Below are 26,184 nucleotides of genomic sequence, written 5' to 3'. Positions count from 1 at the left end.
TGTAGCTAAATCCAGACCCTCAACTCATATCCCCCGCCTAGACCTTCCACTCCTAAGCCTGACTTTAGGCTTAGCCATCACACTCTCACAGCCAGCTTTAGCAAGAGTCGGTGGAGACCTACCTGTCCATACAGGAACATAGCACTGCCAAGCATGAAGACCCCAGATCACGAGCTGGAGTTCCTTAAAGCATGAGGTTTGATTTTAAAAAAACAGTGATAGATGTTGAATTTTCACATAGGCTTTGGTTGTTGAATTGCCCTTGCATTTCGTTGTCACGTAACAAAGACCCTGTTTGCTCTCCAGTAGCTCATTAGGGGGAGAGCTCAACCCTGTGGCACCATCCCTACCTGACAACTCATGATTGACTTGTGCTGGAACCAGCTTCACAGAAGTGCAGAAACTAAAATTACTCCCTGCCCTCTTTCTATGCTAGGAGGACAGAGGCTAATCTGTGAGATATGCAGCAGGGTAGATTTACTTTACATCCATGTAAAGTGCAGAATCAGCCAAGACTTTATTGCTCAGCTACATCTGTGTGCAGTGGATGATGCTCAGTGGGATCAGTCTCCATGCAGGGCTAGGAGTCCTCATCCCATACTGGTGGCTATACAACACTACTGGAGAGAAAACCGGGCTAGAAGAAACGAATGCCAGGTACACAGTTCAGATACACTCTCTGTATGAGTTTGCTTCCACTCTCCCCCAAGGTACTCCTCTGTCACAGAGGCCAAATGCACACCACAGTACCCAGATTTGTGATTTATATTTTATTTTCATTCTTTTCACAAGCAAGAAAATCCCTGGATTAAAACAGTCAGAATTAATCAGACACCCCAAAGAATTCATGAGGAAATGGCTGGCAGGACGAGCGGCATGGGCTGGAGTTAGTCCTGAAACCAACTTGAGATCTGTGCCAGCAACAATATCCCAAGCCCACCGAGATGTGACTTTCCAGGTGATGCATATCCCTTTGTACCGAAGCAGTAACACAGCAGCCCTGCTGTCCTAGGGCTTCTCGCACTAGTGGGATTCCTGTGGGCTGAAATAGTGGGCAGTAAGGGAGCAGACCAAGTCCCTGGAGAAATGAGAGCAGAAGAGGGAGTAACCCAGAGAGCAAATAATATGACCCAGATTATTAACTCTGGGATGCTAACAGCTAGGGAGCCCAGGCTCTCAGGAGGGACTCTAAGGGGAAGTGTTTCTTGGGTTTGATCTAGTGCCCTTGTTTTACCTCAGCCCCTCTCCAGGAAGAGGGACTCTCCATACCCAGACTAAACTGAAAGTCGTACCATTAATTCTGCTTGAATGTTCTTCTGGAACAGCTCAAACCATCTATGAACCGTCACTCAGCTGGCGGGCAGATCCATGCCCTATACCAGCTCAGACAGCAGCACAGTCACAGAAAACACTCTAATCCTTCACGGCACAGACACGTGTTAACCACTTCACATCCTGCCTAAAGACTACATTACAAAGTCCGAGAGGGCAGAGACTAAAGTCCCTGGAGGCTGAGGGAGTTCAAGGTATAGTCCTAGATGAAAAGAACATGTTGAATCAGGACTCCTGTGGGACAGAGAGGGACGGCTGGGCTGCAGAGGAAGCATTACAAGGCTGCAAGGTCTGTACAGGGGCTGAGGAAGGGACTCACACCTACCTCAGATGCAGAAGACATTATAATCAGCCAGGGCCTGTTCCTCTGCAACAGGACAGGAGAGATCTAAGTTATCCTTGCACAGAGCCACGTGCAAACACCCAAGCAGCCCTGGCACCCCACGGTTCCACACTGACCTGGATGGTAGTAGTCATAGACCCTGACATGGCGTGGCTTCAGGTTGGTCACCCCAATCTTCCGCTCCAGATGCAGGACATATGTCTCAGACTTATGGCTCAGCTGGGGAAGAAAAGCAAACCACAGCTCACCCTTGAGCTGTTCTTTGTATAACTCACATAAATTTGATCCTACTGACAGGCAACAACTCTGGAGTCAAATGTGGGAGGACTTTAAGATGAATCTTGAATATCTTGCTCTGCTAGCCCAGTCCTGAATTCTCCACACAACTGTTCCACTGCCCTCCACTCCTACAGCTTCTCTAGTAGCACACACATACCTTGTCCAAGTAGATAGCAACACCTCCTTGTGTTTCCTCAGTTCTTCTCACAGAGTGCCAGTGCTGCAGCTAAGACGCGAGAGCAGAGGAAGAAATTTACTTGGGTCTTCTGAAAAGCAAGTATGAGGCATCCCAACAAGGTCTATCTAAGCTTGGGTGGGAAGGTTCTCATTTACTCACTTCCAAACTTATTTTGGGCTCTTAACCCTTCAGGCTGATCTCCCTGCAGGGCCAGACAGTGCCTGCAACACCCAAGGACGGGAAGCTAGGCTACTTAGCTGTCAAGGATATGCTGCGTGAATTGGGCCAGAAGGATCACTATCCACTATCCTCAAGGCACAAAGAGAGAGCTGACCGTATGTGTTCACGTTTGTTGTGTGGCAGAGGGGAAGGGATGGTGAGATTGCTCAAGAGGGCGACAGGCAACACCTTCCTATGCAACCTCCCCCTCTCCTTGGGCATGAATGGTCCCACTGACACCACATCACCATCCTGATTCCAGGCTGCTTACAGACATCCCTGATCCTGGAGCTAGGATGAATCCAGACAGTAGGGACACCTCCACGATCACCATGTTGGAAATGGATCTCTTCCCAGTGTACCTTGGGGAGAAGATCAAAAAGAGAGTCTTTTCCAGCTTCCTCTTCCCTCCACCACCATATCCTCTGTGCAGGACCCAGACCAGGGCCAAGGCAGCCACTGCTCCCTCTCACAGGGGGAAGATGATGGCTGCACTGCTCTGAGCATCCCCAGTCTGAGGTGACTACTTGCACTCCTCTTCCTACCAAGAACCAAAGCCCCTGGAAATATTTCCCCATCCCCAGAGACATTTGTATCTTTTCCTCTCCATCCTCCATGTGAACCTTCTGCTGAAACTGCCTGCCCCCTCCATTGCAGCCAAGAAGACCCCCTCAGCTCTCCAGCCGTGCCTGGCTTCCCTTCCCAAGTGGGACAATGTCTTTAGAGTCACCTGACATTGACATAGACAGTAACAGAGTGTGTATCATCCTCGGTGCAATTGATTGGCTCAGTTTTCACTCGCAAGGCAAAGGATGCGGAGACCTGTGGGGAGGGCGTGTTGTACCTCAGCACCATCTGCAGGGAGAGATAAAAAGACAGAATAAGACATAGATAATTAGTTCAATATCATCTCTCACACACCTTTTTTTTTCACTGAATGCTCAAATCCTCAAGATATGGACCCCAGACAGTGACTGGATAAGGCATACACAGCGAGCACACTCATCCCAGTACCCAAAAGAAAGGTCACTCAGATTCAAAACCTTCCATGATCCTTTCAGCTGAGGCTCCTTCTCCTCACCTTTCCCCCTGAGACTGCAAGTCAGGCACACATCAGTGCAACTGCTATACAAAATTTCCATCCTCTAATACTCCGAGAGCCATGGAAACTGTCCTCACATCTGGACACGTTCTGTCTCAGAGTCTCCTCCAGCACACAGGTTTTTTGCACTGGCAACAAGCTGGGATTAAAGCACAGCCAATGCGCATTTCCTTGCGCAGAGCAGCAATGGAGAGTTTTGGGTCTGAGAAAGCGATGAGTAGAGGGTTGTCACAGCAGGGTCTGTGGGAACCTACCCGGGTAAAGACACAACAGCTGCCGTGGGCCTGCACTGAGAACTTGCCCGGGACTTCTGTCAATGCTGCCTCCTGCACCAAAAGCCGGTTCTGGTAGGAGACTTGGAACTTCCTCCCAAAGCCTCTCTGGGACCTCACCCTCACTTCTGCAATCCCTTTTGTGCTGTAGGTCAGCGCTGCATACTTAGCTAAGGCCTGCAGGGCCACTACTGTGTCCTAAAAAGGAAGAAACAATTACATTTGTAGTTCTGAGACCCCAAGACACTTGAACTCACCATCCTGAGGAACTCCCTATACAAGAGCTCCTCTCCCCAAAGCATCCACACTTGTGTATATTGTGCATATATTGGGGAGAAGTTTCTTCTCAAGCAACAGCCTCTTCCCCGGCCACAAGTTACCTGTGTTGAGGCAAACCCTCCATAGGCATTCTGCTGTCTGGTGAGCCAGGCCACAATGCCAGAGGCTGTGGTGAGGTCAGACTCTGTGACATTTGGTTTGGAGAGCACGGCGAGGAGGACGTAGGCTGTCAACTCCACATCCACTGACAGTGGCTGTGACCAAGGGCTGGTGCTGGGTCTGGGCCTGGATGAGGTTTGACTCCAGTGGATCTGCCCACCTAGGAAAGGAAGGGAGCAGATGAGACTGAGGGATGTCAGGAAAGAAATCCTGAGGCCTAGGAGGCACAGTGGCTTGTGTCTGCAAAGACCATGGAGTATATACCTCTTGAATGGGTCATCATTCACTGGGTGGACTACAATTCCATGTATTTTGCAGTACCCAATACTCCATATTACACACCAAGGTGATATACAAAAACTAATAGGCCAATAACCTGCATACACGTTACCTCCCAGATGTCCAAATTCTCAATTGCCCTGTTTGCCAGGTCCACTAATCACCTGATACTAGCTAACTACCAAGAAGCCACTTCTGGGGGTCAGGGACTAACAAGAAGCGGTGTGGCTTGCCACCTCGCCTCCCTCTCTGACACTCTGCAGTCCTGCGTGAGAAAGCTCACTTCTCTTGGAGCCCAGCCTCCACTTTGGGTACCAGAAAAGGGGGAGAGATTTGAAGAAAATCAGCACCCACACCGCAGTATTACCAGCACATACCTGGAGTTCACAGACTGGCTGTCTAAAAACTCTCTTTGGCGAAGGACCTGGAGGGTGAGGCTATGGTCCTTCCCGGCTGCATGTAAGCAAGGGCTCAGAAAGGTCACTTGTCCCTTCTCTCATGTTCACCTGGTACTGAGGTTCCCATACCTGCTCTGATTGCCTTTTGATCAAGCATATCAAGCAGCTCTTGCGTGCGTTGAGAGTCCTTAGCCAGGGCGAAGGTGTAGGCCAGCAAAGCCTGGCTGTAAGTGCTGGCAGCTTTGGGAAGGGAAGGAGCGATGCAGCCCAGAGCCTTGCGCACCACTGGACTCTACAGAGAAGAGTTACACGGGTGTTGGTCACAGACAAGCACACGAGGCAGGCAAACACTGAGACAGAAGCAGAAGGATGCATCAGCGTATGTCAGGACAGAAAACACCCCATACGTTCATCCAGGTGTCTCCATGCTCGAGCCTGCTCTCCTCTTTGTATCAGTGCAGCCCCAGTAAGGAGTGTCTCCAGCCCTTGGTGCAAGGTGCCTAAGTGACCCCCCACAACCTGGTCATGGGTTTCAGCAGTGCTCTCTTAATGAAATGAATGCCCTTACTGCTGGAATAACACCACCATGTCTTACTTTCCAAGTCCAAACACAACAAGAGCAAAACCACACAATTGCAAATGCTTACACACAGCCTGCTGACCAAGATCACTGCGTTCAATTCACCTCTACAGCGCCTTACAAGGGATTTCCAGTTTCCCCTGGAACACCAGAACTGCTGGCTGGCAGTTGGCAGGAGGCAGCAAACCTACTGGTCTCAGCAGCATTGTATACCAGAACTCAGCTATGCTGTTCCAGAGACGAGCCAAAGGCTTGCGGTGGTTGCATGTCTCATATGTGAGCATCTACAGCACCTTCTGGTCTCCTCTCTTCCAGTGGCCTCTTGGTTAAATACAGTAAGGGTCACACAAGGGCTACATTTAAGATTATTCTGACACATGACATGCTCCTCACCTCTTTACCTTCTAGGAAATAGAAACAGTAATGCCTGTCATCTTTGTTCTCTCTAGATGGTGGAGTAGTATTTCTGGATGCAGCCACCAATTCTCAGAAACGCTCATAGTATCTACTCACGGAGTACCAAAAGGTCCCAGGATCCAACTGCTGCTTTTTGGTTGCTGTCTCTCAATAAAGCCCAGCAGAAGCACTAAGCTAAAACTTCCATCATTTCAGTAAGCCCTACTTTTCTGTTTGCTACTCTTATACATAACAACTGCAAGCACCACAGTAACCTTTGTATTCTGTAACTGAATAGAGCTAAGTAGAGATGACAGCAAATCCATTAATTTTTTCAGAGGCTCCTTTATTATTCCTTTTCCTTCTTAAATCTGACACTGTCCTAAACAATTAAAACGGAAGTAACAGCACTAGTGTTTGTACAGCTACCAAATTTCAACACCCGATGTACCACCTGTGAAGTGCTGACTGTCATCATACATCTTAATACCTTGTCTAGGGACAGTCTGACATGTATTATAACCCATCTGGCTCTGGTGTCTTCTGGTGCATCTAACACAAGAACTGAGAGTGCCACTCTACTGGAAGTGTTTTCACACTCACTGTGCTCATCCTGGTGTTGACAACAGCCGTCCTAAGTGCATACTGTACAGAAGCATTTAGCCACTGTGGGACCAGTCCCGTGCCAGCTAAGAAACTGCTCCTCTACATGTCATTTGTTTCTCCAGTCAACATAAACCACCTGGTTTGTTCCAAGAGATCAATTTCCAACACAGAGTGGGGGTAGAGCGCTGTTTGCCTTTGCCTAGATTTTTTTTGGTTTTGTCATGCAAACCACACTTTAATATTGGTTCATTCAGGACAGTGTAAAACATCTCCATTTTTTTCCGTGCATTTTAACCCCTAATGACTTTCATAAGCCTTTCAGGTATGCCTGTAAAGGAAAGTAGGATCTGTTCTGAACATCTGGAGTGCATTAGCCCTTGCAGGACATCTTCAAATGCCTCAGAATTTTGACCCCCCCCCATTCTTTGTGAAATCATTTATAACCCACCCAAGGACACTCTTTTCCTGGGTGCTGTGGCGAGGTTTGTATTTCCTACTTCATCTACCCACAGACATACTCAGTAAATTCCTTCACCTGGGCTAGGATAACTCTTCAAGACTTATATTTTTACCTGTTCATTGTTACTTTGGATGTCTTTCATGATGTAAAAACAATAGTTTATGAATGCATGTCCAATTGAATAACCGTGGTTACTTTCACATCAACAAATCTGCTGCTGCAACAAATCATTCCTCACTCCATGGACAATCTTCTGAGCTAACAATACTGTTGCCATCTTCCCTGAAGCATGAGGAATTCCATGAGATTTCCCACCTTGTGGTAGCCTAGATTTTCTATCACCTGTCAGAGCACTAAGTCACCCTCTGTGGATTCACTTGGACAGAGTGGCTTCCACTAGCTCATCAGGCAAATTGCTTTGAGGTCCTGTTTGTCTCCCTTTCAGGACTTCACTCCTGGATTTGAAGCACAGTCTGGTGTCTTCTCAATAACTCTTTGCTTTCCTTCCCAAATGTTGTGGTCCTTAAGACCTACAACAAAATCTTCATTAATTTTCTACCAGGATGGAGATCCTTGTCCTTTTGTTTCATTCTGCTGCTGAGCACTGTACATGTCAAATATTTGTCATTCAGTGTCATGAAAATCCTCCTCCACAAAAGTCAAACTAAAACTTATTAAAAATGTCATTATGTCTATTTACTTGACTGCAGGAGCAGCTACACCCACCTTTCCTCCCTAACAACTTACCATGAGCTCTCAGCTGTGTAGGGGTCACAAGGGGATGGGAGGATGAGGCAGGCAAGCAGGAATGAGGAGCTGAAGCCTGGAAAATGGGCACAGTATCTAGCCATGAACTCCAGTGGCTCCCAGTAGTCTAACTGTACCTTCTCCCCTGGCAGTGACATTCTCCTCAAGGGATAGTTGAGGCTTTTTCCTGAGAAGTTATAAGTTCTTCCTCCCCCATCCTATTACTTTGTCCACAAGGCTCTCCAGAATGCTCTGTTGCCTGCCTCAGGGACACCACTAAGCTCTTCAGGATTCAGATCTTAAGGTAAGAGCATGGCAAAGAATCCAAATATTTACCTCCGGTGTCTCTCCTGCCTCCAAGTATGCAGCAGTGATGTAGGCAGCCAAGGGGACTTCTCCATCCACACCTCCCTACAAAGAGCATAAACACCCAAGAATCTGGGAAAGTTAAGACACAAAGACCTGAAGCTTTTCAGCAAAGGTCCCACCTATCCCTGGCTTGCTCCCATATAAGAAAACAAAACAAGACAGGAAAGTGAACTAAAAATTACTAGTACACTTGGCAATAACTGTTTTGAGTTGTCCTACAAGGTGCTCTGGCTCCTACCTTCATGGCTGTGTGGAAAAGCTGGCCCACATTTCTGAAGCAACCACTGGGAAGCTGGTGGAACTCCAGCCAGGTGAGAGCAGCTTGGATCGTCCTGTTGTCCAGGAAAATGTACGGCTTGGCTTGGACAAAGCATTTAACCACAAAGGCAGTCAGCCTGGTTGGGGACAGAACAGAAAAAAAAGGCATGAGAGAGGGAAGGGAGAAGCAGAAAGAGATGGAGTGAAGGAGAAAGGGAAGAATGAGTGGAAAGAAAGAATCTAAGTAGAAGTTGAGGAAAAAGAAAGTGGGAGTTTGAAACTGGTGGGTCTCTCCTCACCTATCACTGCACTATTCCTAATTTGCTGGTCCAAGGACAGTTTATCCAAAGGACAGTCGCATACCCCTGGGGTGCCCTAGCCCACAAAGCACCTGGAACACTTTGGGTCCAATAGGATGGAAAGGATTCAATGCTGGAAGCAGAAAGCTGCCCACCCCAGGCTGTCAGACAGCAGGTAGACAGCAAGGAGTGAGCCCAGGGCTTACCAAGTATTACCATAATCATCCTTGGTACCAAACTCACTGTAGGAACCATCAGGGTGCTGATACTGCAGCTGTATCTGGTACCCTGGGAAACAGGATAGGACACTGGTGCTCAGAATGGTGTTTGCAATGAAATCACTGTGAAGGGAATGGGGTGGCTGAGTGCTCTGGGTGGAGGGGGAGTAGGCACCCAGACTAGCAGTATGTTGGACACAGAGGAAGGCAGAGGGGCAGGGTGGGTCTGTTGTACTTGCCGTTGCGCAGGAATCCTGTTGCCCTCTCCTTGATCTCAGGGGTCAGCTGCCTCGTCTTCTCCAGGTACTGCAGCACATAGACAATGGGGGCAAACAGCACCATGTTCTGCTCCCCACAGCCGTGGGGCATCTGCACCAGGTGGTCCAGGTTCTGCAGTGCCGTCCCCATGAGGTCACCTGGAACAGAGCACAGGCACCCTGACCACCTCCTGGGCAGGAGGCTTGGGGATCCACCTCCTCCTACCCGTGACCCCTTCCCAGCATCGCACAGGCAAGACAGTCCCAGCACAGGAGTGGGGGGGCTCCTCTGTCCAGCCAGCTTATCACTTCCCCTGCGCTCTCCGTATGGACTGCACATATCCAATCCTGGCAGGGGAAGCCCATAAACACAACACTCTCCTTCACTGAGTGTTTTAGGTTACGGGGAATCAGGAAAAGAAGTCACACACATGGGATGAACAAGGCAGTGGAGCCCTGGAAACCTCAGGGAGGGTGTGGGCTTTTCTAGGGCTAAATGCAGAGAAATGAGATTTGCAAAGGTACTATGACAGCTGAGTTCCTTACCAGTGACAGAGACAGTCGCTCTGACTGAACCTTCAACCACGTTTAGAGGCAACATCAGGGACACAGACTCCTGTGCTGGATTCCCTGAAACCAGTGGAGTAAGGTGTGTGGGGAGAACAAAAAGAAAGATATTCTGATGAAAACAGCCTTCAAAATCCTCAGAGTCAAGACTGTTCTGTGCTAACATCCCATTTTCCTGTCACAGAGGTTACAAATCACCTCAAATACCCTGTCCCATTCTACCCTCAACTTCCTCCATCCACCTCATCACAGAATGGTTTGGGTTGGAAGGGACCTTAAAGATCACCGAGTTCCAACCCCCTGCCACAGGCAGGGACACCTTCCACTAGCCCAGGTTGCCCAAAGCCCCGTCCAACCTGGCCTTGAACCCTTCCAGGGAGGGGGCAGCCACAGCTGCTCTGGGCAACCTGGTCCAGTGTCTCACCACCCTCACAGTAAAGAATTTCTTCCCTGTATCTAATCTAAATCTACCCTCTTTCGGTTGAAAACCATTACCCCTCGTCCTATCCCTACACTCCTTGATAAAAAGTCCCTCCCCATCCTTCCTGTAATCCCCTTTAAGTACTGGAAAGCCGCTCTAAGGTCTCCCCAGATCCTTCTCTTCTCCAGGCTGAACACCCCCAACTCTCTCAGCCTGTCCTCACTGGGGAGGTGCTCCAGCTCCTGATCATCTTCGGGGCCTCCTCTGGGCCCACTCAAGCAGGTCCATGTGCTTCTTATGTTGGAAAACCCTCTGTGGTCAAAGCCATCTGCTTTTCTCTACATAAATTACTCCATCTCATTTCAGTTGCAGGCACGTCTTCTCCATGCACCTTGTGCTCTCAAAATCTGCTAATGGTCCTGTCATACACCATAAAATTGAAGACAGGAACAGCAGTCCTAAGTCATGTCCTCCAGCCTCGCCATGTTCAATAATCTGGTTTTTTATTACCACAGGTGAAAAAGGCCTCAAGCTGTCACATTAGTGTCAGGGATGTTGATGCTAAAAGATTGGACCTCCCCACATCCTTACCCAGGGGAAGCTCTAGCTGTCACCGCAATTAGAGTATGGTTCTGTAACTTGGTCATGTTGACAGAGGGAATATTTCAACAAGTGGAAAGACCCAGGAGGTCGTTAGGCAGGAAGGAGAGGATAAGCAGGGTGAAAGAAGAAAATAATCTCTTACCTTTTTTGGGACACAGGACAGAGCTGTGAGCCTTTTCTACCAACACTCCCTCTGGCTGTTGGAGCACATAAAAGTACCATTATAATGAGCACATAGGAGAGAAACAGGATTACAAGTGGATTAGAAATGGATATGGACAAAATCCTGGTTCAGGCTGGAGAGTCAGCTGGAGTAACATCATTACGATGTAAAAATGTAAATTATTGTCAATTGTTTTCATTTCAGATAATAAAACAGCATGCATTTTCAGAATATCATAACTTCTGAATGTCTGTGAAACAGATGCTGTAAGATTTAGCAGAGAGCTCAGGAAAAAGGACATTAAAGAGTGTACATATTTAAAGTCTGCCATGGTATGAAGTGGAGGACACCCGTCTACCTCCCACACCCATCAGCCCTCACAGTTGGGCCCAGCTCAAGCCCTGAGATTCTAATTAAAAACTCTGAATCACAAGGGGTAACTCCCACAATTAACCTGCACAAAACCTGGGAATTGCACAAAGATCACTTTTAGGTCTAGGTAACAGAACAACTTGTCTGACCTGGACTGGAAGGAGTTTGGTGATCATGTCTTTCTGTCCTTGCTGTGGGACAAATGGTATCTCCTTGCCACAGAGCTCTTCAGTGGCCACAGCCTCTGTGCTGAGGGTGATGTTCATGAGCCCTGAAAATAACACACACTTAAGTGCATAAACCATCTTCTGAGATAGCACTTCCCATTAATACAATAGAAGTCACCTGTTGACAACAAAAGCTGGATCAGAGCTCTATGTGGTCCTGTACCTCCCAGCACAGAGCTGTGAGTATCCATGACTTTAGGTGGAACGCAGACAAATACTCTCTGATTAACAAGGCAAACAGCTCCTCACTCCATGCCAGCTCTTACAAAACATCCCCAACTTGGTCCTATCCCTTCCCAATTCTGATTTCCCACCTCCCTTTTCTTCTCACCCAGTTGCTCGGCCGTAACACTCCACTGAAAGGTCTTCGCTTCACCAGCACATAAGCAGCTGCTGTAGACACAGCCCTTGCATGGCTTCAGCTGGAAGTGTGCAAACTCCTCCAGGGTCACTTGGATCTGAAGGGGCAGCAGGGATGGCAGGTGGCAACACAATAAACATCACAGGCCATAGATTTCAGCCATCTCCTACCTGCTCACACCCTGCTTTTCTTGCAGGGCCTACCAGGGATCACCTACCTTCATGCATCGCTGCACACTGTTGAAGACTGTGGCCTTCAAGATGAAGGTCTCACCCTGGATCACAGAAGATGGCAGCGTGAGCTCCACAAGAAAGGGCTTGAAGACAAGCAGACTGGAGGTTGGAGCAAGTCCAAAGCCATTACGTCCTGTGCAGAACATCCCTGCTTTCCATTCTGTGATGGTGTCAGGCACAGTGACAGTGATGTTCTCCTTCCCACTGGGGCTGAGGAGCAGACAGGCACGGAAGCATTTAACTGAGTCTTGCTGTACACAGCACCGGGTGACTTGGTCTACACCCTTCTCTCCAGTGCATCCCACCCCCTAACTTCAGTCTAACCCCTAACCTCTGCTTAACTCGTAGCCCTTGCAGGGTTACAATTAGGGCCTCATAGAACTAAGGACCCCTGCCTCAGATGCTTATATCAACAGAACATTTTTGACAATGGCTGCAAGATGTCATCAATCACACTCAGTGCTTTACCCAGGCAGTGCTTTGCCTTTGAGCATCTAAAAATGGTTTACAGATGCCAGCAGATTTTTTTATTCTTGGCCTAGTGATGGATAGCCAGACACAGAAGAGCAACAGGACTGGTTCAGCATCAGTAGAACATAGCAGAAGAGACAGATCCAGACATTCACCTTCCTGTGAGACACTGACAGCTTGAAGTCCAACATGAAGACAGGGCAGAGACTTGCCTTGTGCCCACATCACAGCTTCTGAGAACAGCAGATTGTTCTGTGGCTGCTACCAAGCAGACATAAAACCAGCCCTAGCTAAACCTAATGATATTATTTGACTTCAAGAACTGGAGACATTTACTTCTGGCAGGCACTTACAGGAAGGCAATACATACAACATAGACACCTTTAGCTGCTCAGGATGAGGCCAGTGGACAAATCACATAGGAGATATCTGCTGCTAGAGATGAAGAGACAGATGTAGCTGGAAGGACAGTGGAGGTGGAAGAGTGTAGATGTAGAGGCATCTGGGCCTGAGCAGACTCCAGTCTCCAGACACCAGACAAGAAATTCTTGGAGTCAGAGATAAAAAGTCTTCAAAAAGCTCACTCAGCCGACCCTGTGTACTCACTGAGCCTTTCTCACAGCACAGAACTCACAGTCCCGTGAAGGACTTCCTGGCTCAAAGCCCCATCCAGCCTGGCCTTCCACACTTCCAGGGAGGGGTCAGCCACAACTTCTCTGGGCAGTTGTGGCTCACCACCCTCACAGTAAAGAATTTATTCCTTACATCTAATCTAAATCTACCCTCTGTCAGTTTTAAACCATTAACCCCCAGCCTATCCCTACACTCCCTGATAAAGAGCCCCTCTCCAGCTTTCCTGTAACCCCTTTAAGGGGTCTATAAGGTCTCCCCTGAGCCTTCTCTTCCCCAGTCTGAACACCGCCAACTCTCTCAGCCTGTCCTCAAAGGGGAGGTGCTCCAGCCCCCTGATCATCTTCAGGGCCTCCTCTGGACCTGCTCGAGCAGGTTCATGTCTTTCATGTACTGGAGACCCCAGAGCTGGACACAGCACTGCAGGTGGAGTCTCACGAGAGCAGAGGGGGAGAATCCCCTCCCTTGACATGCTGGCCACACTGCTCTTCATGCAGCCCAGGATAGGGTTGGACGATCATCTAGTAAAGGAAAATGCACTGGATGCAAACATCAGCTCCAATGGGAAACAGCCTGACAGGTACGAGCCCCTTCACATATGTACATACGTCCTTAGGCATCTTCCTCAGCAGCTTATGATTTAAACTAAGTTGTATCTGCTGCCACTCTTGGTCACACTAAGCCACCCAGACTAGACCCCCACTGCTCAGTTTACTCACCCCACAGAATACAAATCCCATATCCAGGTTTTGGGGAAATGCTTGTGTACTTCCTCTTCAGCTGAAGAAGCAAGTGAAAACACAGTGGGCTGATAGGTAGATGTTGTCAGATGTTCTGCTGAAAATAACAAAGACCCAGTCACCACAGGATCCTCAGGCCCTGGTTTAGAGCAGAGGAGCTCCAGCCCAGCTCAGGCTGCAGGTCATCCAGTCATGTCTTGGGAAGCACAGCACTGGAACAGAAGGTGCTATCCTAAATTTTAAAACTCTTGCCTCATTTCAAATGCTCTGGGCCTTACCTGCATTTGTGGGCACCATGGGAAGGGCAACCATTCCATCACCTCAGAGGTAAGACCTGGGATCCAGACAGTCCACTAACATCTCAGAGCCAGAAGCTGTGAGCCCCAGGCAGCCTCACACTAGCACAACAGGTTTAGGGCCAGTGAAGCTCTTTCTCCTCCATTTGCAATTATTGCAAGTACTGCCTCTTAGCTCAAACCCAGGACTGCTTTCACCTGAAAGACTAAGCATCCCATGTAAGAAGAAACAGTTGGCAAATGCTTACTGTTATATGCTTTATGGGGCTGGCCAAACATCAACATGGGCTTGGATGTAACCAGTCCTGTTTCCTGTTGCACCATAGTTGTCAATGGAGTGGTTGGACATACTCTGGGTTTCCTAATATTAGTGTTGGACATAATTTTCAACCCCATTTCCTGTAAGAAAAAGAAAGAACTAACGCACCAGAAGCTTGTCCTCTCCTCTTTTCCCTCCACCCTGTGCCTTCTTGTCCCCTCACACAGTAGGCACTTGGCCATCCTTTGGCTTAGCAAAGCATTCTCTTACTTCATTTTAAGAGGGAATTATTCAGATCCTCAGCAACATGCAAACAAGGTCTTCTGAGCTAATTCATCTGGCCTGTCAGCCAAATTTATTATTTTTCAAAACACAGTCATTTTGATACTATGCCTTCTCAGCCTGCATAGTGCAATTGCTCATGCTATGGAGATTAAACACACAATGTGAAATCCAATTAAAGTAACCAGTAAGCCTTGGCATCCTGAATCACACAGCCAAAGTGCAGTAAACACACAACAATTTCTTCTTGGTCCAAGCTTCAAGTCGCTTATTAAAATAACAAGTGAGTTACAAGGGCCTAAACTGGACCTGTTCCTTCTGTAACGGCATCTCAAGGATATTGGTAAAGTCAGGGGGCCACACTTCCCTCAGTTCATGAATTATCCCAACCCACCAAATCAACCATTTTTACCCTGAATGCTGTAAACACATCAGGCTCATCAGAATTTGGGAACCCGCATGAATGATCATCTTCAGACACCTGGTGAGGATACCTGGAGCTATAAACAGATGGGAACAGCCCATAGATCTGAGAAGGCAAGAAAAAAAAAAAATCAGCACAAATAAAACCTGGCATTCCCTTCCTGTCATACATCCAAGGCCTGTTTGAGCTGCTCCTGGCTACCATGCATGAAGGCATGCCAGAAAGCCCAGGCTCACTGTCACTCTTCCCTGGCTCTCCTCCGAGAGGGCCAGCACAACCTGCTGACTGAACACGAGACAGAAGAGAAGCTGATTTACCACTGGTGCACTGAGTGATGTTCAATCTCTTTCTTAACACATGCTTCCTCGTCCTTACCCGTGCCACACCGAGAGCGTGGCTGACCCCTCTGGGCAGTGCTTTGAGTTCCTTGGGACATAAGCTCTGCACAGATGCAAAGGCCTGTCTGTCCCCCTCCCTCCCTCTTCATGTCAGTACAAGGGAAGGGAAGAAGTCGGAGCAGGCTCACTCACCAAGTTGCTGCTGAGCTCTTTTCCCGGCTTCAGCAGGACACTCCGATCGACAGCCCAGAGGGCACATGTGGACCCAGGAGCTGCCGACAGCTGGAGACCAACCTCTGAATTTGGAAGAGCCTCCAGTGTAGAGAAGCCCAGCTCCACCTGGATGGGAAGAATGAAGGCAATACCCGAGTGACATTGCTGCTGCTGGCCGCCCTACTGCCTCCTGAGCAGGGAAGGGACCTACACAAAGAGAGTTTCCAAGGACTTGCCTTGAATGTAAACACAAGGAATCTCCCAAGGACCCCCAAAATGTATTTAAAAAGCCATGACACTGAGGTTCTAACAGGAGAGATGGCAGAGGGGGAACCATCAGTGTGCGCAGCTCAGTACCGGGGACATTCCTGTGTCAGAACACAGCACTCTCTTTATCCAGCAAACCAGCCAGCCATGATCATATACCTCACATAGCTGTCTTTCCGCTCCTTTTGGAGCCCCAGATCAAAAATAAGCCTAGTCCTTAGCTCCAGGCTCTTTGTGGGGTTGATCTTAGTTTCCTGCAGCACCTCCCATTCCCGCTTGAATCTGACTGTCCGTGACAGATAGAACAGCTGTGGAGCAGAGGTAATGCCAGTCTTCAGAAGTTCATCTTCGGAGTGCAAAACACAGCCAAGAAAGCAGATTCCTAAGGATGTCACAATGACCACAAGCACTCAGCCCTTTCTGGATGGCCAGTAAAATCCACTTCCATTGGCAACTTCCAGCAGTCTTCCCAACACCACATACTAACAAGCTTAAGTGTCTGCTGCAGCAGCAGAGCAGCCCTGAGCTCTCCAGGAATCCCAGCACCCACCTGTGCTGGGCTGTGATCCTGCTGGGTTGCTGTTGCTATACAAGCCTATGGAGACAGACAACAGCAATTCTCTGCCTTTCCCCAACGCTGCAGCAGCCCCCACAATGCTCAGCACATACCTGCTCCATACACCACAGCACACTTCACCCCTCACACGCTGCAGTTCATGTGACAGCTTCACAGCTACACGTACCACGTACTCCTCAGTCTCTCCTTTCACTGCAGCACACACACACACACACACACACACACACTCAGTCACGGCCTCAGACACAAATCCTACCTTATTTCTGAAACACGCGGAGACACTGAAGATGGCAGAATCAGCGATGACTTTTCCATTAGGGAAGATAACATAAACAACAAGTCTTGGAGCTGGGGCATAGACTGAGCTGAAGGTAAGAGGGATGGAGAAGGAGCCTTTCAGCACTAGATGGAGGAGAGAGGGAAGAAGAGAAAGTACATTTGGTAGTGAAAATGGACTCTGATCAGCTTTCGCCATTCTGCATGTGCTTGTTTAACTCTTTCCTCGAGTCTTTCAGGATCAAGGAGATTTCTGGAGACCACTGAAACAATCAGCACATCTCTGGATCTGGTATTCAAGACCAGCAAAAGAGTCTTCCTTGTTCTGTCCATTGCCTCAAGGAGATGAAACAGATCTTTGGAGTTCAAGCTTAGCTCCACGAAGAGTGAGAGTCTCGGATATTTTTCAAAGCCTCGCATCACCAAACATATCCCTTCCCATCACCCACAAAGAGGTGACCTTTGTCCCAAAGCACCTGTCATTTATGTTTAAAAAAAAAAATAATTGCTGGAGAAGTAGACAACAGTGAGTCATCACCCATCAAAATGATAAGCCATGGCATCCTAACTACTCAAGATGATTTGTAGACACAACTGCAAATTAAAGCAGGAGAGTTTTGATAGAGGGCAGCAATTTTGTAGGGGCAGCAAAAGGAGACTTTGAAAATCAAGACAACAGATGATGAACCTATGGGCTGGGAAATGCTGACTATTGTTCTCTTGATACCAAGCAGGAGGGTAAAGGAAACATGAAATCTGGAAAGGCACACTGCTCTGATGCAACAGAAAATAGTGAGAGAGCACTAGATTGCAAAGAGGCTTAATGCTACATATCCAAATAAAATGGGATGATGCAGACCACTGTGTGCTTGCTAGACATGAAACAGGGGAGTGCACTTACTTCTTGGTAGCCCAACCCAAACAGTCTTCTGACCTGCATGGACTATCCCTCTTTTCCCTGTGACCTAGGGAAGAATACAGAAAGGACAGGGAATGCCAGTCACACAGTCTTTGAGATCACTATGCAGATCAAAGTAATCCTGAAACTGGACATTAAATGGGGGCAGAGGGAGGGATGTGAGCTTTACTCGCTCTCAGGTATCAGGGAGAGCTCTGGGGGTCAAGAGACTGGGGAGGGGACAGGTAAGGCCAATACCTTGCCCTGCACCTGTGCAGAGCCCAAAACAAAGGTGTTGCCTGTCTTGCTATTACTGCAGCCCCAGGATTGAAACCAGGATCCAGCCCTGCAATGGCTGGGTGAGCTACCTGTCCTGGGATGAGACAAATCTATCAAATATCAGGCTTGAATATGTAGTTGCTGATCTTGTGCCTTTTGCCATCACCCACTAGCACCTCCCCAAAAACTCACAAAGTAGGAGAAAATGACACGCTTGGGCCCATGTTCCAGGTCCTCCTGATAAATTCTGAAGTCCACCTGGACAGCCTGCTTTCTACCGCAGGGCATTGGTTCTGGCACACGGATAATAGAGACAAAACTTCTGCTGGTGCTGTAGAAAGGATGTATGAAATGAGAGGCTCGCTGGTAACTCAGATCAACTGTCCCAGGGTCTCTATCTAAATCTTCATGCAGGACACTTGCCTAGTGAGACAAAAAAGAAATCAAGAGTTAAATTCTCAGGACAGCTGCAAGCCATCCTAGCTCTGGCTTAGTTAAGAAGCTCAGATCAGGTCTGAGTAACACCATAGCACAGGTCTCTGAGTTCATGAGGAAAGCAATTGAGATCCAGAGAATAAGCTCTCAGATGGAGCCAAGATCCAGAACATGCTGTGGTCTTTCAGGTTTTAATTACTGCCCTTCCAGAAGGAATGAGGGAGATGTCCGTGGGGCAGTAAATAGCTCTGAGATGCACACATACCCCTGCCAACAAGACAGACCCTTCCTCACTTACCTCCAGGGAGACTGAGGTGCTGTTCCAAGCAGTTGTGTTCAGGCTAAATGAAGCTGTCCCAGAGTCCCCAGTGATGTACTTCTGCTTAAACTGCTGCTCATCGCAGCTTATTACAAGGAGGACATTTTTGTACTTCAGTGCCTTGCCTTGGTAGTCAATGACTTTAATCTGAGAATATTGTGGTGAGCAAAGGAAGCACAGAAGAGGACAGAATCAGTGGAGAGAATCACCTACTTCTCCAAGTCAGGAGCAGCATGTCCAAAGACAGCAAGGTCACTCTTTCAGTCACTAACAATATTATCAACACTGCTACTATTAATAGGTCACCTCCTATTATCACTTGCACTACTGTGTTTGTTCACCCCTATGGTCTCTACTCCTTCACAGCAGAAGGCCTCCCAGCTGCTGAAATTCGCAATGTTTGGGTTTGCACCCCACATGTGGATCCCCACAGCTGCTGCTACTCAAGGCTTATTTAGCAAATGGCAGTCTTGGGTGTTACTCTCACTTTTGACAATTCAAGAGTTCTGTCTCTGGGAGTCATATGCGCCCTCCCAAGCCCCTGTCTGGAGGTGAGGTTGGAAAAGACATTAGGTAACAGTCGCTGTGAAGGCACTGCTCACACACTCCCCTCCAAAAGACTGTAACTGAGAATTACCTTCCCCCTGTACCTCTCTCCAGTGTGGTAGTAAGAATTCACATCATCAAACAGGGCCATCCCGCCAATCTTGGAGATGAGTAATTTGTGGGAAGCATTGACATGTATCTCTGCATGAAAGCAGTGAGACAGAAACATAAGGGAGGGAGTAAGAAGCCAAGCACCCCTCAGCGATTTCCCTGCAGAGCGACCCACTGGTAACCTGATGCACATGCTCAGCTGCAAACACATTTCATACCAGGGAGATGATCTGCCCGGGGCTCTGTGGATCTTGTCTTCCTCCCACTTCTAGCCCTTAGAGAGGTCCCTAAACTTCACCACCTGAGACCGCAGGCACTCAGAGTGAAGTGTGTCAGGCCATCAGGAACTGGTGGCTCTGTATCTGTGAGGCTAGATGGCAGCCCCTGACTCAGAAAGCTAAGCCCTTGCTAGCCTGAAAGACTTCAGTGCTTTTGGTAAGATTAGTGCATCTTCACATGCCTCTTCCCAGACACCAGAGATGTTTCCAGAGTTACCTGTGCCATCCTCCACCAGCAAGGCCTCTGCAATGATGCTGTCCTGGTAGTACCGAAAGTCTCGACTGAAGGAGGACAGACTCACATTTGTGAAGAAGCAACCCATCTCATCTGTCTGAAAGTACAGAGAAATGAAACAAGGTCAGAGCAAGAGACTTATGTTAGAAATTACCCAAATGGGGCAGAAACAGCAGTGCAAAATCCCTGCTCTCAGGGAGCTTGCTTTTTGATGTAGCAGTCCAGGAGGTGGAGCAGGCACATGATGCACACCCAGTCAGAGCCACCAGGCACAGTTACTAAGATACAGCATCAGTAGACCACTGGCCAAGGAGCCAAAACCATGGGGTGATATCACTATTGTTTCAGCTAAAGCCTCCAGCAGCCTTGTTGCATCTTGGGACTGAGCACAAATGTGTCTGAATACAGCTTAGCTCCTGCTAAGCATCTCACCTGGTTGCTGAATTCCTCACAGAGGTCAGGTTTCGAAGCACTGGGCAGGAACGGGGCTATTTTCTGACAGAGGCTCACATGAACCATCCCCGAGACGCCTTTCCCATACCTGTATCTGTTTGGGGGTGCAGGGAAAGGAAGTAACAGTCACACACAGTGAGAGAACACCTGCTTTGCATCACCCCAGAGACCACTTATTCACAGATATTCACAATATAGCACAAGAGTGGCAGTCACACAGCAAGCCCAGAAGCCCTAACGCAGTAAGCAGAGTCAGGTTAGGGCACTGCAGTGATGGGAGATCACGGGATCTGTTATATAATTAGTGCCAAACTAATCTATTCTGGGAAACCAGTGTTGTGGGTGCTGACTCAGCACAGAGCTCTGCACTCCACATCAGCATCACCTGCAATAATCCCCTGATATGCTGAAGGTAGGCATTATTTCATAAGCAGAAACATGGATGATTAAGAAAGTGCCTTTCTTTCAGAAAACACCTTTACATAGGGCTGCTAACCCTAGCATTGGCCTCTGGCTGCAGCTGGGGCAATTCCTTGTAGAGCGTAACCTGGAAAAATTTCCCTCCATTTCCCATGAGTTTGTTCTGCAGGGAGATGAAGACCAAACACCTGCCATGTTTTGCCCCACAGATGGCTGCTTGTCAATGGCTAGGTTGTCCCCTCAGTGTGTAGAGAATTGTGGAGTGTTTTTAGAAAAGGGACATTAGTGTACAAGAAGGATAGTTATAGGAATATTTTGTGTTGCATCAGGGTGCAAACAACTGCCGTGGAAGATTCTTGCCTCCTGTAACTGAGGGGTTCTAAATTTCTCCTGAGCTCCTCATGATTACCTGGCCATCTTGTGCTCATCAGGCCAAGAATTAACACAGGGTCATCCCTCCAAGACAAATCCTTACCTGCCACACACCCGGAGTGGAAAAGTTTTATCTAGTGCATAAATCTGACTTGGCGCCTCAAAGATCACTTCAAATTTTGGCATCACTGAAAGAAAAAAAACAGAACCGTAGGAAACACTGACCAGGGACAGCCTTTCCAGAGAATCAATGTGAAGACAGACTATGGTGGAATAACAGCCAGAAAATGGAGAAGAAAGTTGGCAAGAAGGAGAAAGGGAAGATTCCCACTGGTTCTTTAACACATTTGTGTTTAGTCCTTGGTTGATTGCTCCCACCCAAACTAAAACCCAAACATGTCCATGTCCCTCCACCTGACAGCTATTTGCACTAAGACTAGCCTCCCAGCACAGTTAACTGGGGATGAAAGAGAGGTGGGATGGCTCTGGACTTCATCCCTCTGGAAAAGCCCAACCTAAATAACCTCATTTCATCTGATGCAGAGATCTGCGGGATTCAGCTCTGTCAAAGGTCTGGGGCCATGCACAACACTCTTCCCACACACTGACCCAAGATCCCCAAGTGGTGTCTCTCCCGAGCCTCATCTCAGACTCTTTTCCATGCCAGAAGCTGTTACTTTTCCCATTTGCCCCCAGGATGGTTATCATGGAATAAACACCCAGCTTCCTGAATCGAGAATGCAAGTTCCTCCCTGCAGCTCAGACATACCCCCCACATGCTCATACCATAATCCTCAACGGAGAAGCTGCCATATGCTTTTGCACTGGTTACGTTGATGACATATGTCCCCAGCAGAGGGTCATCACTTAGCTGGAAAGACAGATCTGCAATGCCGTCTTGGGGGACCACATTCAGCCACTGCTCTAACCGGTTGTTCTTAGGGTCCTACACTCACAAGAGAGAAAGAAACAGGTTTTCTACCATCTCACAGATCCACACCCCACAGAAATTGAGCTTCAGGATTTCAGTGCTGCAGTCTACCAGGTTCAATAGGTACAGAATGAGGTTTGGTATAAGCTAGTTAAGAAACTTTGAAGACAATAAAATGCTCAGATTCCGCTCCCAGCATCTGATTCTCCTTCCACACTTCTCTAAATTCTGATCTCAAGGAAAGATCCTTCACAGTTCTAACCTTTTTCATAAAGCTCTAAGTTGATCTTTCTATACTCTTGCAAGTCTAGAAAAACTCAGATTTCTACTGAAGTAACTGGGAATGTAACTTCAAGTGCATAAAATAGAAGCCATAGGGAGTATGTTAGTTTAAGGAACTTGAAGTTCTACCATTCCACTCACAGGTCTCTCAGAAATCTATCAGGAGCTGAATATGAATAGCCCAGTGAAATGGCTGCTATCAACATTACTGTAACACTAGATTTTGGCATCACTCACCTGGAGAAACAGGGAAACCTGGGGGAAAAAAAGGCAAAAACATTAGAAGACAGCAACACATGCCAGCAACACACATAAGGTACTTCAAAGGCAGAGCCTTCTCTGAAGACTCCGCAACTAGTGACTTGGAAATTTAGAGCACTGACAAGAATACAATGTAAAACAAACATCACCAAAAAGGAGAAATACTGGGTGGGTCCATTACCAGTAAAATCTGGAGTAAGGGAAAGGAAAAGATAATCTGGAGGTCACTCAGCACTTGCTAATGACTTCCTGGGAGAGTCCTCCATCAGGAAAACTCGGCACCCTAACAGACCTAGCTCTGGATCAGCTGGTCTTAAGGAGCTTACAGAGGTAAAGGGTCACAGAGTTTGGAACGAACTTCTGGAGGTCATCTAGTCCAACACCCTGTTGAAGCATGTCTTGTTAGAGCAGACAGCTCATAGCCTTCTCCAGCCGAGTTCTGAACATCTCCAAGGATGAAAATGCCAACTCTGGGTACCTGTTTCAATATCTGATCATTGTGGCAATGAAAAAGTTTCTCCTAATGTCTAATCAGAATTTCCCATGTTCCAACTTGCAGCAGGCAGATTAAGAGCACTCCTCCCCACCACACCCCGAGGAAAACCTGATTTGCAAACTATTCACTCCCCACATGACACCATCACATCAAGAATCAGTGTGTCCCATGCTTGTGCTTGCATGACGACTTCACCAAGACGAGCCAGAGACATGTACACCTCCGCCATCTTCATGAGTTACCAGCTTTTACTTGAGTTACTATTCTCCTCTGGAGGCTCAGCAAGCCTGGCCCAGGGATGGATGTGGAAACATTGGAGCTTTGGCAGAGGATCAGAGTAGAAATGAAGTAGGATCCATGCACGGAACAAGGCAGCCTTTTCCACAGCCCCCCAGGGATGGCTTACCGAATCGTTGAGAGCAATGAATTCCTCATCCAGAGTCACAATGCGAAATTTCACTGAAGGCAAGGAAATCAGAGAATATATTTATCAGATCTCCATCCTTCCCTGCAGACTCCTGCTCTGCTTTGCCAGTTCCTGTCTCCATTCTATACACATTTGTGATAACATGACACAGGCATTCCCTCAGGTAAGATACCACGGACAACGACCTACCGCCTCCTACAACTTCACAGTCACCACAAGATGGACATTACAGCCACTGAAAACATCACAGTCAACAAGAGACGTTGTCTCAAAGCCTTATGCTAGGGCTGTCCATGAACTTCAGGCAACCACAGGCTTTCCATAGGGTGCTACCAGCAGAAAGCCTAGAGCCCACAATCGCTCCTGTCCGCAGCTCTCACCTGTCTGCCCTGGTTGGTAGACGGGCTTGTCTGTTTGGATGAAGGTCCCACTGCTGGCCTTGCGGATCAGGACCTTTTTCTTCTCCTCAGTGCTGATCCCTTCGCCTGTGATGATCAGTTTGACAGTGGCAATCTCCTCTGTGCCATCAGCTGGAGGTGCAACCTATACAGACAGAGGAGAGCACACAGCCCCCAGGTAACCTTCCGGGGGCCCTAAGCAGGAATTGAGAGTCAACTGGAAGAACTAATCAGTCCCCCTCCACCTGTCCCAGGACATCCCCTCCAATATCTAGATCCAGATCTCACTCAGTCCTACATGACAGCAGGATACCCTGCACGTCATGGAATCTTCCAGTGGTTAAAGAATTTTGTCTCTGGTGATAAGCAGGTGCCTGAGATAGGCAGATGCCAGAAAGGTGGGATATGGTAGCAGAGAATCAAAGACAGAAATCGAGCTGTAGCACAGACTGAAATGCTAGGCCTTCAGAACTACCCAGCATGTACAAGAAAGAAAGCCAGATTAGAAAAGACGGCTAAAGGGTCTTCCTGACTCCAGCAACTAAAGGCCCCAGCACAGAATATACAGTATAATGAAGGGATACTGATTTGGCATGTCTGCCTTATCCCAGATCTTTGCTAAAGTCTCACCAACAATGAATCAACTCTAAGATGCTGTTTAAAAATAACAAGCATATCCATTGCCATCCAACCGCTCTTCAGTAGCTCCTAAGAGCTGCGTTGCTGCCTGACTTCAGGTCCTAGAGAAACTGCAGTATGCCAGGCAAACCACCATTTCCCTGGCCTTTAGCTGTGGAGCTGCACAAGTCCTTCAGAGAAGAGCTAAAGCTGCTTCATCTGGTCTGGGATGAAAGAGAAGGAAACCGGTGAGTTGTTCTTATGCATCCAGAAGTGTGGTAGATTTTAACAAATGTAACTTCAAATTAAAAATTAGATTCAGAAGGGTAATTTAGTGATGGCCAACAGATACTGTGCTGGGCTACACATCCCATGGCACCTGCCACTCCACTTCCTAGCAGGCTCACTCCAAGTCAAAGTAGTAGACCCTGTCCATGTCATCACTGGTTAGGGAGTAACACAAGGGATTTGCAAGTTCCTAAAGGGAAAATTGGTGATGGCATTTGCATAGGGTGGCTCACCCAGAACTTAGTGCACATGAAGGTCTTCTCCTTCTGGATGGTTTCTTGCAATAAGAGATCATGTCCTGCAGAGCGCTCCAGGACCAGATTCACTTGAAGCTTTGCTTCATAACAGGTGATATGGAGGCAGGCAACTTGGGTGGATGGGTAGCGGAGATCTGCAGGAATCACCACCAGGTAATGTCTGGGGCAGAGGAAAGAAGACATCAGAGAGGGCATCAAGCTGAAGGCTCAGAGATGCAAAAGAGCTTCCTTGCAGCAGCCCACTACTGCAGAATTCCTCAGCGATGTGCCATGGCTGCAGTCAATATTCAAAACCAACAGTGAACCCAGTGGATTGCTTCACTGATAACTTGAGAAATAGTTTCTGCTTGATTAAGTACAGCCCTATGACCTTTTACAAACCCCTTACTCCAGTCATCTCCTGAACTCCCCAAAACCATTTCTTGCAGTCTTCAGAAGTGGCCTCATAACTTTGCAGTCTAGACACCAGTGATTTGATCTGGCACGGCAACTGGAGAAGAAAACATCCCTGGGCCTAAGGTCTGACTTGGAAGCCCCCTGAAAAGTTGGCTTGTATTTAACTCACAATATTTGATCTAATGCACAGGAGGCAAGGTAAATGACTCAGCTACCCTTTGGGGTGATCTGATAGAGCAGGAAGGAGGAGAGCTGATGGCATGGAATGTGGTCCATCTACCTAGACTGATGCCTTCATGAAAGAGAGTGAAACAGAAGTTCAGCATCACTCACAGTTGGTGAAAAGCAGCTGCGATGTGGAACAGAAGGCTCAGGAGGACAGCTATCCTCATCCTGGGGGCTCTTGCTGCCCAGTCTCCAATAGCCCTCTTCCTCGGAAATCACTGAGGCTGTTTTTAGAGGGGTACTTTCTTTCTAGAACACCCTAAATGAAGAGGCGGGATGGAGGGAGGAGCCAGCCTCTTCCCACCTCTTCCTGTCTCCTGAAATCATACTCAGGCAGTAGTAGAGATGGGTGTACTATGCTAAGTGCCCCTTAGCCAATAGCAGCCATGCTGGCTGCCATCCACCAGTTCAGAACATCCCCTCCTGCAAGGCTGCCATGGAGACATCTGACCAAATGGACTTTTCATGGAGAAAAAAAAAAAAAAAAAAAAGAGTTGATCACAACCCGT

General features: G+C 48.0%; 1 protein-coding gene across 1 annotated transcript in view; it reads right to left on the bottom strand.

Annotated features, from left to right (window-relative positions):
• Positions 1 to 808: 808 nt before the first annotated feature.
• LOC113488790 (alpha-2-macroglobulin-like protein 1) overlaps positions 809 to 26,184 on the bottom strand; it is a 40,644-nt gene continuing 15,268 nt past the window's right edge. The window contains 35 exon segments of the mRNA XM_026864106.1: positions 809 to 1,042; positions 1,658 to 1,699; positions 1,792 to 1,894; positions 2,112 to 2,180; positions 2,623 to 2,713; positions 3,082 to 3,206; positions 3,708 to 3,923; positions 4,106 to 4,323; positions 4,970 to 5,132; positions 7,966 to 8,040; positions 8,237 to 8,393; positions 8,762 to 8,843; positions 9,013 to 9,189; positions 9,577 to 9,660; positions 10,764 to 10,818; positions 11,306 to 11,427; positions 11,715 to 11,841; positions 11,962 to 12,187; positions 13,798 to 13,915; positions 14,363 to 14,513; positions 15,068 to 15,184; positions 15,610 to 15,756; positions 16,731 to 16,876; positions 17,652 to 17,715; positions 18,120 to 18,350; positions 18,661 to 18,828; positions 19,319 to 19,428; positions 19,834 to 19,948; positions 20,284 to 20,398; positions 21,200 to 21,284; positions 21,883 to 22,042; positions 22,547 to 22,564; positions 23,473 to 23,525; positions 23,874 to 24,036; positions 25,031 to 25,214. Of these exon segments, the coding sequence (XP_026719907.1) occupies positions 1,659 to 1,699; positions 1,792 to 1,894; positions 2,112 to 2,180; positions 2,623 to 2,713; positions 3,082 to 3,206; positions 3,708 to 3,923; positions 4,106 to 4,323; positions 4,970 to 5,132; positions 7,966 to 8,040; positions 8,237 to 8,393; positions 8,762 to 8,843; positions 9,013 to 9,189; positions 9,577 to 9,660; positions 10,764 to 10,818; positions 11,306 to 11,427; positions 11,715 to 11,841; positions 11,962 to 12,187; positions 13,798 to 13,915; positions 14,363 to 14,513; positions 15,068 to 15,184; positions 15,610 to 15,756; positions 16,731 to 16,876; positions 17,652 to 17,715; positions 18,120 to 18,350; positions 18,661 to 18,828; positions 19,319 to 19,428; positions 19,834 to 19,948; positions 20,284 to 20,398; positions 21,200 to 21,284; positions 21,883 to 22,042; positions 22,547 to 22,564; positions 23,473 to 23,525; positions 23,874 to 24,036; positions 25,031 to 25,214 (4,276 nt within the window). The 3' untranslated portion in view covers positions 809 to 1,042; position 1,658.

The sequence above is a fragment of the Athene cunicularia genome, assembly GCF_003259725.1.
Source record: "Athene cunicularia isolate RWA chromosome 1 unlocalized genomic scaffold, athCun1 chr1_part2, whole genome shotgun sequence".
NCBI classification, from domain to species: domain Eukaryota; kingdom Metazoa; phylum Chordata; class Aves; order Strigiformes; family Strigidae; genus Athene; species Athene cunicularia.
The sequence above is the reverse complement of the archived record's forward strand: the minus strand, read 5'-3'. Positions and strand labels throughout refer to the sequence as shown.